Raw genomic sequence first — 11,927 nt, 5'->3', positions numbered from 1 at the left:
AGTAGAACTGATTTCCCCATAAATGGTTCGCCTCAAGCACAAACCGCAGCGTTTCGGGTTTGACGCAGAGTACTAACGTCGACTTGACCAATTCAGTCCCTTTTGATTCAGCTAAAAAAAAAATTAAAAAAATATGTTTTGATGATAAGCCAGGGGGGACATGAAAACACGGTCGGTACCCCCTTTTCTCAACTTTTCCGGGTCACGCGGCATACTTGGGGGGAGGGGAAATGTCAGACCGGTCCCGGTGCATCCGTTCGAGTTTGCTCTACATTATTTCTGGTCGTGTTTTTGGCCACGAAAACAACACCGGCCTCTTTCCGCCAAATCCATTAAATTCACGGAATAGCGACCTTGCATGCTGGTTTTATTTTAGGTTACTTTTTCACCCCCTTCTTGAAGCAGACTGAGAGCCGACACCCCCATTACTATCGAGGACAGGTCAGCACACTTCTGCACTAAGTGGTATTCAGCCAGCCACAGGGGCATGCGAGGACACGGGCTCGTCAGGGTTTCACGGAAACGGCAACCAGGAAAAAACGGCTTTCATTTCTTTGCCTTTCCAGAAATACTTACAACAACGTAATGATAGATTTGCTGTGGAATTAAAACCTCCCCATGCAAAACTTCGTAAAAATTGGTTGGACATTTCTCAGGTTTTGAAAACGAGATTTTTTTTCCCGACGAACCTCTTGTTTACATCGTCGAAAATGTAACAGTGGATCAATGGGACACAAATATAGCGCGCCGGCTCGAAATGAACGAAGCGCATCCGTGTCTGTCGACTGGGTCACAAAGGCTGCGTGTCAGAAAAGGCTGTCGAGGTAGGCTGGCTAAGTTTCGCTGCCACCACCGCCGGCTGATTTCTGCCATTCATAAAACTCTATAGCGGAGGCGATACAATGTGCACACTGACTTGATTAAAAGTTGGGAAAGTAGTGTATTTACTTTTTCCACCGCATCCGGCGCTCGTAAACTAAATTAAAAAGCCTTGCAGTTTTGTTTTGCCGGTGACCGTGAAATAACAGAAATTTGAGAAAAGTCTCTGAACTTTTGTTCCAACGAGAAGAAAAATAAATCATGTAAGAAAAAAAGGGTGGTTTTTTTGAAACAATCAAAGAACTCAAAAACTGATTGAAGGCCTGAACAAAAACCAAGACACAATGATTATTTCCCGTTAAACGACAAGTGAGGACATCAGCGGTAAGTTTGCACGTACACGGAAAACAAAGCAGTTATTTTCACGACTTTGGGGGCTGTCAGCGACAGTGCGTGCTGTATTTGTGTGGCGATATGTGGACCCATGCACTAGCATAAGAAAGAGACCAAGGGAGGCAGAACAGTGGATGCAGCGAGATTGCATCACGGGGTGAACTAGCGAACGCAGCCTGGAGTTTCCAGCATTCTTTGCCCTCCCCCCGTGTGCTGTTCTTTTTTGGGAGCTCACCCAGTTCTAAGGAGAGTCATCACTCAGGCAAGCGGTGCCTGCTGTATCCCTCTCCAATCAACCCTCGCGTGTTTGATGAGGTAAGTCGGCGTGAAATTTAACTGGTTGTGTGTGAATGAGTGGTGGCGTTTTCTTGTACATATTTTTGGCTGTGTGACAATGAGTGGTGGCGTTTTCGTGTACATATTTTTTGGCTGTGTGTCAATGAGTGGTGGCGTTTTCTTGTACATCATTTTTGCAGACCGTTCAAACACTGAGGGGGGATAGGGCCATGAATAATTGCACTTTAAAAATAGCGAAGTTGTCACTTTTACGCAGAGATGATTGCTCCTTGGTTGGCTGATGTGTTCTGTGTGTTCGTTGGTTGATTGCTTGCTTTGTCTCCCTCACAGTGGGACAATCATTTGGTTAAATTGTTCAAGTTTCGGTTTCGACGACATGATACTTGACTGAGAGACCTCGCCTCGCAATACTGTACTTTTCGCTCGACAGTCAGTGAGTGTTCTTTGATCGTATTTCTTTCATGTCCAAATGTCGCTGTTTTCAAAAATCAAAGTCTGCGACAGTGAAGCATTGTCCTTTGCAAAAGGTTCCATTTGTCTCTTGGCGATGGGATGCCCCTTTAAACACTGTTCTCGCGGCTTTGAAGTGATTACTTGAAAGAGAAGATGATTTTTCAAACCCAGCCCGGATCAGGGAAAGTATTATGTGCACGTGAAAAGTCCATATTGTTCATTTTTGATCCATTATTCTCGATCAAAAGTGACTCTGTTGTTAGAAAACAAACGACTGACTTGATTTAATATGATGCTGAGCCAGCTTGAATGCTTTTATTTTCTTCTGCCTTGACGAAATAGCATAATTGTACCAATAAATATATAAAAAATAAATATATTAAGAAAAAGTACAACATAATGTCTTGGAAACAACATTGAAGAGTCTAAATCGACAAGGTCTGTTCACGCTCACAGAGAAATTTTATATCTGCATGAATATTCAGCATTTTCATTTCATGATTATATAGATAATTGTCATTTTACATTGTTTGCTTAGTTCGTGGCGCGGGTTTCCCTTTGTATGGTAGATTGTGTGTTACTCTCTCCCTCCCCCCTCTCTCTCTCTCCCTCCCTCCCCCTCTCTCTCTCTCTCTCCACCATATTTTTTTATTTCAGTTATTTGATAAATTGTGATAAATGTTTAAAAACTTCATTATTTTTTAATTAATGTATCACTTTAGTGCATACTTTTTCTGTCTGATTTGTTCTCTCTATTTGTGAACATGAATTAAGTTAATTAGTTATCAATCGGTCTGTAATTTATTTATGTATCGATATATTTATTTGTAATTTGATGAAATGTTTTTGCTTGGTCATCTAATTATTTATTTATTTATTTATTTATTTATTTATTTATTTATTCATTTACCTATTTATTTATTTAGTTACTTATTTTAATGTATCTTTTTTTCTGATATTGATCAGGTATTTTTATCATATATGTATTTATTTATTTGAAAGCATAAAATCAAAATTAAATAACTTATGCTTTCAAAGCGTCTTGACTTTAAGACGAATAGATAAGGTAGAATTTAGATTGGCTTTGGAGACATTGATATTGTCTTGTGTAATCCAGGATTACCCTCTGAGACACACTCAACAGAATGGCTTATTCGTTGGGGTTTTAGCATGCAGTCATGCATCTTTTCACGCAGGCAGGTTCAGCTGTTAAAAAAACTCATCAAAACTTAATTTAAAAGGACGCCCCAACGAGAGAATTGTGGATCCATAAAAAGATTGAAAAACCAGCCTTTGCCTCGAAGTATTAGAAAAAGGTACATGTATAAATAAATACCGGAAGTCTTTTGGATTACACTGCAGGAATTACAGAATTATAACATGTTCAAAATTTCATTTCGCTGGCTGGTGGTGATGAAGAATATTAGTTATAATGAGATTTTATATCAAACGTTTTAACTTGGGAACGAGTCATTAACAGAGCTCTACATCCTTGTGCAACTTCCGCTTCATGGGCGCAACTTGAAAATCGAGTTTTTCAGAATTTGAAAGTGACAAGGTTCAAAACTAGCTTCAATAGGCCGTGGACTTCTTTGAAGTGCACGAACAAGACGTGCAACAGATTGACACCGATACAACGACCAAAAATGAACATTGAACTGATAAAGAAAGACTCCCATGTCTGTTGGCGTGCAGGAAGTCCACATTCATTTTGATATCTTACTTCCTTCGGGATCTTTTCAGGCCTATACAGACAGATGATGGTCACTTTTCTTGACACTCATTTCTCTGCGTTTGAACACGTCACATCTCTCAAATGGATACTCTTTTTTTTTTTAAATATATATATATATATATATATATGCATCTCTAATCATACTGGAGGTAAAGGTAAAGTCCTTAAATGTATTTGTGACGTCTTAAGCTGGCGGTGCGTGTTAGAGTATGCCATGATATATATATATATATATATATATCTTGATTAAGATATAAAGAATGCACTTCAAACTCATGAATGCGCATGTTCTTAAAGCAATATGCGGGTACGTTGGAGGAACTCTGTTTTCCAAAGTGCGCGTGTTATATTGTGTGTGTGTGTGTGGGTTTGTTTGTGTTTGTGTGTGTGTGTATTTGTTTTTGTTTTGTACATCTGAAAATAAGCGATCGTATCTGACGACAATTACTATTAGGTGGCTTTGTAAATTAGTACAGTATTCCATAAAGGTAGTGGGGGAACTTGCATGTAGAGGGGTATGTCAGCTTTCAAAACTGGTTTCGCCATTGAATGCATGTCAAGCCTGATTGATTGACTTTTTTCTTACCAATAAAATATTTTGTTTTATTCATTTTTCAATTTTAGCTGTTCTATTTTACTTTATTTCATACCAGATTTTTTTTCTTGCCCTTTCAAGAACGTCTGAAGCATCTGTTTAGACATTAGGGCAAGCCGTTTGGGAACTCATTCATGAGTATTCCCCTTTGCAAAATGTTCAAATCAATGAAATAATGTTCAAATATCGTTCTTAGTTCGAGAGTTATGAAGAGAAACGGACAAGGCGAAAGACGACAAAAAGCAGTAAGTCCCTAAAATGTGGCGTGTGCAAACTCGTTCGGCGAAAAATCCCTAGAACTGACCTTTCGTTTCTGTGAGGTTTCTTTCCATCGCAAATCTTTCATATTTAGTGTTGACGTCGTTAGCCGACGAATAGCACTTTGTTAAACGACCGCGTGTTGAGTGTTTTGGTGTGATTGTTTGTCGGTGTGTCCGTGTGCCTGTTTGTGTGTGTCGGTGTGTCCGTGTGCCTGTGTGTGTGTGTCGGTGTGTCCGTGTGCCTGTTTGTGTGTGTCGGTGTGTCCGTGTGCCTGTTTGTGTGTGTCGGTGTGTCCGTGTGCCTGTTTGTGTGTGTCGGTGTGTCCGTGTGCCTGTTTGTGTGTGTTGGTGTGTCCGTGTGCCTGTTTGTGTGTGTCGGTGTGTCCGTGTGCCTGTTTGTGTGTGTCGGCCTATTTGCATGTCTGTCTGTCTGTCTGTCCGTCGGTCCGTCCGTCAGTCCGTTGTCTCTGTGGCTCGGTTTGTATCTGTGTCCAGCATTGTGTGCGTGTGTGTCTGTGTGAGTCTGTGTCTCTATGCAGCGTTCCGCCGACGCATACCAATTACAACGCACGCAGTTGTTTCGCGTCAGGAGTTCTTCGTCCCGGGAGGAAGAAAAGTAGAGCAAATTTTGTTTTCTTGCACTGGATTTCGACCAGACGGTCCAAATTGGGGCTTTTTATTGAGGTAAGCTGTCCTGCATTGACTGATCACAGCGGAGGTGCCCTTGGCAGCGTTTGAACGACTTTTTGTTGCGGATACGTTGACGAATGTGTTAGTGGTGTATATATATATACCTTTTTGTGCGAACGATCATGTAATCCATGGTTCTTTTTATAGATGTCAGAAAATTTGGCCAGATCAGTATAACCGCATTCATGAACTGAGCTGATCATGAACTGATGGAAAGAAGATTTTTGATAGAAATGTGTTACTTTTTTTTAATTTTTTTTTATATATATATATATATATATATATATAATCTTTCGGGAAGAAAAATCGGTCCGCTGAAAGTTTTGAAAAAAAAGTTTGCTTTCAAAGCTGTGGTTGAGCTCCATTCACACAGATCGCTTTTTTATTATAGGTGCGGCAAGTTGGGACTTAGATAGTTTAGTAGTATAACTGTGAGACACGCAGTCACAGCAGGATGTACTATGATTTGCTCTTTTCAAACACTAGTTAATTACTTCTTCTTCTTCGTTCATGGGCTGAAACTCCCACGTTCACTCATGTTTTTGCATGAGTGGGTTTTTACGTGTATGACCGTTTTTACCCCGCCATTCAGGCAGCATACGCCGATTTCGGGGGAAGCATGCATGCTGGGTATTTTCGTGTTTCTATAACCCACCGAACTCGGGGCTTAGGGGGTGGAGGTCCACTCTTTTTACTGGATTGTCGTCAGCTACGGGGTAGAGGTGAACAAACTGTAGTTGCCCAATTGCACTCCCGGGAGATGTCTGGTGCCAGGAAACTGGTGACACCACGGGATGTTCTGATCGTGTAAATAGACATAAAGCAACTCTCTCTGTCTCTCCATCTCTGTCCGTCTCTGTCTGTCCCGTTTCTCCCTCTCTCTGTCTATCTGTCTCTATCTCTGTCTCTCTCTGTCTCTCTCTCTGTCTGTCTCCCTGTCTCTATCTCTGTCTCTCTGTCTCTCAGTCTCTCTCTGTCTCTCTCTGTCTCTCTGTCTGTCTCTCTCTCTCTCTCTCTCTCTCTCTCTCTCTCTCTCTCTCCACAATCTCAGGGAATACTGGAAAGTATGACTCCAAAATGTCATCATTTGTCAGCCTGCCCGCTCTATTTTGAGATGAAGCTGGTCATACCGTGCAATATTGTTTTCTCCCGAAGCACCATGTACCAGTTCTTCACCAACTGTTCACTCGATGTTGTGGGACTTCGCGCTTTTCTCTTATTTGTTGATTAGTTAGCAATATGTGTAGTTTGGGCCCACGAGAATAGCGCTATAGTCAAAAGTGGATCCACTATTTGCATAAGCGGTGGTAAGTCCTTAACCTCATAACGCCTGCGTGCACTGATGCAGCCTACTTGTCTTTACCTTGGCGTAAAAGTGGATGCTTTCGGGAAGAAGGAATGATTAGTTTAGCCTCCTTTTTGGACGTTCGCATCTTATTATAAAAGGCACTTTATAATTAGAGCGTGTTCATAAGTCGTTTTCTTGTTATCATCGTTCTTCCCTCAAAACAGAAGTAAACACATTTTTAACACATTTGGGCTAAGGAGGGGGGATGTTGGGGTCAGAGGTTAGAGGTCATGCCAGGCTTCATTACAAAAGAGAGTGGAAAGCTTTTATTGTCTTCGGGGACATGTCTGGGTTTTTTTTTTGGTTTTTTTTTTGTGTCGTCATTTATTTTGCATTTTACTGCTTGACTGCCTCGCTGTGTTTGTGTGACTGTATGTCCAATTTGGTTTGCTTCTGTAGCATTGTCTGACTGAAGGTGAAAACCATTGTAGGTACCTACCTGTCTCCCCGTATGACCACCTTGTTAATCACCATCATTCTGGACTGTCTCACGGCTTAATAAGAGCATCCTGCCATTTGGACACATACCATACGTAAACAAACTGGCCGCTTCATGCGCATAGTGAGTGTGTGTGTGTGTTTTGTTTGTTTGTTTGTTTGCTTATGGCCCAGTCCACCACGAAGGGTGATATCAGGGCGGTGCTGCTTTGACATTTAACGTGCACCACACACAAGACAGAAGTCGCAGCACAGGCTTCATGTCTCACCCAGTCACATTATTCTGACACCGGACCAACCAGTCCTAGCACTAACCCCATAATGCCAGACGCCAGGCGGAGCAGCCACTAGATTGCCAATTTTAAAGTCTTATGTATGACCCGGCCGGGTTCGAACCCACGACCTCCTGCTCACTGGGCGGACGCCCACTAGGCCACCGTGTTGCGGTGTGTGTGTGTGTGTGGATGTGTGTGTGTGCCGTGTGTGTGTGTGTGTGTTGGTGTGCCGTGTGTGTGTGTCCGTGTGTCTGTGTCTGTGTGTTTTGGGGGTTTGTTTTAAGATTGACATAGTCACGTTGGTGTCACTTTGTGAATAAGCTTGACTCTGCCAAACATTGTGTGCAGAAAGGACCCATCAGGCTGTACCGTTTTTGTATGTGTCCAAGTGGTGAGATGTGCTCTTACCACTATGTGTGTGTGTATATATGTGTGTGTGTGTGTGTGTGTGTGTGTGTGTGTGTGTGTGTGTGTGTCCCTGTGTGTGTCTGTGTTTGTGCGTGAGTGTGTGCATGCGTGTTTTCATCGTTTTATTCAGTCAGTACGATGTGCCGATTCCATACAAAAACCCAGACAGATATATGTGGCAGTACACTTGATCGTTCACAAGGTCGGGATCTTTATAACCGCACCTCGCGCGGCACGAAACATGAATACACACTTCCAATGCAAAAGTGCATTGTATATGATTGGCTGCATGCCCGGCTAAAGTGACCACGGATGTGCGTTCTAGTTATGAAAGTCTTCATACAGAACACAGGCACAGATATAAGAGTATGCGTGTATGTGTATATGTGTGTGATTGTGTGTGTACGTGCGTGCGTGCGTGCGTGTGTGTGTGTGTGTGTGTGTGTGTAATAAAGACATGTGATGAGCGTATCTTTTATGACAAACAAACAAAAAATTATTCAGTGTGTGTGTGTGTGTGTCTTTCTGTCTGTATGTGGTTGTGTCTGTGTGTGTGTGTTTAATTTGTTTGTGTTTGTGCGTGTGTCTGTGTGCGTGTACGTGACTGAGGGCATGTCTATTTTCATCGTTTTGTGTCAGTCAGTATTATTGTATTTTACAGTATTTGACATTTTACTGGGTATAGCCTCATAAAAACGTAACATGCAACCACACAAAGTTCAATTTCTCTAAGTCAGTTTTTGTAGCAAAGTCACTGTAGCATAAATTATGTATTGCCTTTTTACGTTCACATGTACGATGTCCCAGAAAACAAGTATTTTTGACGCACATTTTTCACCAGTAACTGGAACACCTGTACTTTACTTTTTGCCGGCGTAGTGTAGAGTGAATTGCCATACATATTTTTAATCTCTCGTCTGAATGTGTTTTAACCTTTCATGTCTAAGCAAAGGTAGGGGGGGGGGGGTGGCACTTTTTGTATTGTGGCTATTATGTGGGGTTTTATTTTGCGAAGCAATGCCGAATGTGTTTGTGCGTACGTGTATGTGCGTGCGCGCGGGCACTTATTGGATTATCGCTTTTTTTTTTGTCCTGCTTTGCGAAGCAATGAATGTGTTTCTGTGTGTGTGTGTGTGTGTGTGTGTGTGTGTGTGTGTGGGTGTGTGTGTGTGTGTGTGTGAGTGTGGGTGTGAGTATGTGCGTGCGTGCGTGCAAGCGGGAAAGCATACGTGCGTGCTAACAGATTGGTTGTGCGAAACTTGATGGTGCGCACGGAAAAGATTATTCCGTTATGGCTTGCTGTGTGGTAATATGCCTTTCAATAATACAAAACGTAGATTTAAATCATACGTACAACGCGTTGAAAAACATAAAACAGGTTGCATATACCCTTCTTCATTCCATCATCTCACCTTCCTGCCCCCCCCCCCCCCCCCCCTCGTGGTCGGCTGGGCGTTAAGCAAACAAACAAACAAACAAACCTTCCTGCCCCCTCCCTGCCCCTCCGCTTCCTCTTCTTCTCTTGTCACCACCCCACACCTCGTTTATACGTGCAGGTAGCATAACATTACATTCCGAGAAGACACACTTTTCGGATGCAATGTCAGAAAGCAGCATTTTAATTTGGCTACGTATCCAGTTTGAATAACAATTTTAAATAAGTCGACCACAGAGGGCTTTTTTAAACTGTGCCACCCAAAGGTGAAAGAAAAAGAAACAAAGAGAAACGTGAATACTACTGGCTGTGAATTTTTTTTTTTTTTTTTTTTTTTTTTAGATTGTTATGGTGCTGGAAAATAGATTTGATCGGGTTTGACATTTTAGCCCTACCGGTTGCAAAGCCGCTTCTGCGTGTTGAATGGTCTCTCTTACATTTGTCAAGAGTTCAACAGCGACTAACGTCATTGGCATTAATGTGTTGTTGGAGCTCATAACATAAGACAGATTTGTTGTCGCGTCCGAGAATAAAGCAGCGCAACGGTAAACGAAAGAGTGCGTAAAAGTGTAGCCCTCGTTGGAGCCGGCGATAAAAGAGGAAAGATGACACTGACTAAAGTGTGTCGTTGCCTTTGATACACACACACACACGCGTACGCTCACACACGCGCACACACGCACGCGCACACACACGCGCGCACACAACTTGAACACACACACACACACTCACACACACACACACACACACACACACACACACACACACACACACACACACACAAACCTCTACACCCAAAGCTAACGGCTGATAAAAGGTAAACAAGTTCATGGAAGTGTAACCATTTAATATTTTGTACAATAGAATGTCGTTTCATTTTACCCGCCTTGGAAAGTTGAAAGGGACATTGTTGAGAATGCACTCATTAAGAAGCTTCTGTAATGATTGGAACCCACGTTGAGACCTTCATGCGGATAGAACGAAGCTTCTGTAATGATTGGAACCCACGTTGAGACCTTGATGCGGATAGAACGAAGCTTCTGTAATGATTGGAACCCAGATTGAGACCTTGATGCGGATAGAACGAAGCTTCTGTAATGATTGGAACCCACGTTGAGACCTTGATGCGGATAGAACGAAGCTTCTGTAATGATTGGAACCCACGTTGAGACCTTGATGCGGATAGAACGAAGCTTCTGTAATGATTGGAACCCACGTTGAGACCTTGATGCGGATAGAACGAAGCTTCTGTAATGATTGGAACCCACGTTGAGACCTTGATGCGGATAGAACGAAGCTTCTGTAATGATTGGAACCCACGTTGAGACCTTCATGCGGATAGAACGAAGCTTCTGTAATGATTGGAACCCACGTTGAGACCTTCATGCGGATAGAACGGAGCTTTTTCCTTACTTGTCTTTCAAGGGAACAACAAAGAGAACACGGGGTACCCCCGCAAAGGAGATGGGATGGGAGTCGTGTTGTGCTCTAAAGTACAGTGTCTGTCTGTCTGTCTGTCTGTCTGTCTGTCTGTCTGTCTGTCTCTCTCTCTCTCTCTCTCTCTCTCTCTCTCTCTTTCTCACTCTGTCTATCATATTATCCCCTCTCTCTCTCTCTCTCTCTCTCTCTCTCTCTCTCTCTCTCTCTCTCTCTCTCTCTCTCTCTCTCTCTCTCTCACTCTCTCTCTGTGCGCGCTAAAATAAAGGGAAAGCATAACAACACAAACAATACAGAAGAGCAAAGATGACAATGAAAGTGTGTCTTTGGCTTCAGGATGCACAAACACACACAAACACACAAACTCACAAACACACACAAACACACACACGCAAACACACACACACACACACACACACACACACACACACACACACACACAATCACTAACAGCTAAAAGCCTAAAACAATGGTTATAATAAGACTTATCTTCTTCTTCTTCTTCGTTCGTGGGCTGAAACTCCCACGTACACTCGTGTTTTTTGCACGAGTGGAATTTTACGTATAGGGCCGTTTTTTACCCCGCCATTTAGGCAGCCATACGCCGTTTTCGGAGGAAGCATGCTGGGTATTTTCGTGTTTCTATAACCCACCGAACTCTGACATGGATTACAGGCTCTTTTTCGTGCGCACTTGGTCTTGTGCTTGCGTGTACACACGGGGGTGTTCGGACACCGAGGAGAGTCTGCACACAAAGTTGACTGAGAAATAAATCTCTCGCCGAACGTGGGGACGAACTCACGCTGACAGCGGCCAACTGGATACAAATCCAGCGCGCTACCGACTGACCTACATCCCCGCCCTGACTGAGCTACATCCCCGCCCTGACTGAGCTACATCCCCGTCCTGACTGAGCTACATCCCCGCCCTGACTGAGCTACATCCCCGCCCTGACTGAGCTACATCCCCGCCCTGACTGAGCTACATCCCCGCCCTGACTGAGCTACATCCCCGCCCTGACTGAGCTACATCCCCGCCCTGTGTAAGACTCATGAAGTTTGAGAACTGTTCTTTTGGCGCGTTCGGAAAACAAAACCATGGAACAACAATAAAAGCAAATGAAATATATATAGAGAGAGATTCGGTTGTCGGTGGACAGTCGTCGTTGCAGTTGCTGGTGTTTGATTTTAAAACTCTACCTTTCGTTTCAGCTTTGAGAGATCACGCATGAAGGAACCTTGCGCCCAGAGAAAGGCAGGATGGTTATATCTGCTGTTATGATGAGTCGGTCTTCAAAGCGACCCATATCCACCTGTGAGTATAACCAGAATGGTCTTTTCTGTA

The 11,927-nt window shown here is 43.0% G+C and overlaps 1 protein-coding gene across 1 annotated transcript in view; it reads left to right on the top strand.

Moving 5' to 3' along the window:
• Positions 1-774: 774 nt before the first annotated feature.
• LOC138960217 (nuclear hormone receptor E75-like) overlaps positions 775-11,927 on the top strand; it is a 31,470-nt gene continuing 20,317 nt past the window's right edge. The window contains exons 1-2 of the mRNA XM_070332001.1: positions 775-1,527; positions 11,795-11,897. Of these exons, the coding sequence (XP_070188102.1) occupies positions 11,843-11,897 (55 nt within the window). The 5' untranslated portion in view covers positions 775-1,527; positions 11,795-11,842. The remainder of the gene's footprint in view (positions 1,528-11,794; positions 11,898-11,927) is intronic.

This window comes from Littorina saxatilis, linkage group LG2 (genome assembly GCF_037325665.1).
Source record: "Littorina saxatilis isolate snail1 linkage group LG2, US_GU_Lsax_2.0, whole genome shotgun sequence".
NCBI lineage: Eukaryota > Metazoa > Mollusca > Gastropoda > Littorinimorpha > Littorinidae > Littorina > Littorina saxatilis.
The sequence above is the reverse complement of the archived record's forward strand: the minus strand, read 5'-3'. Positions and strand labels throughout refer to the sequence as shown.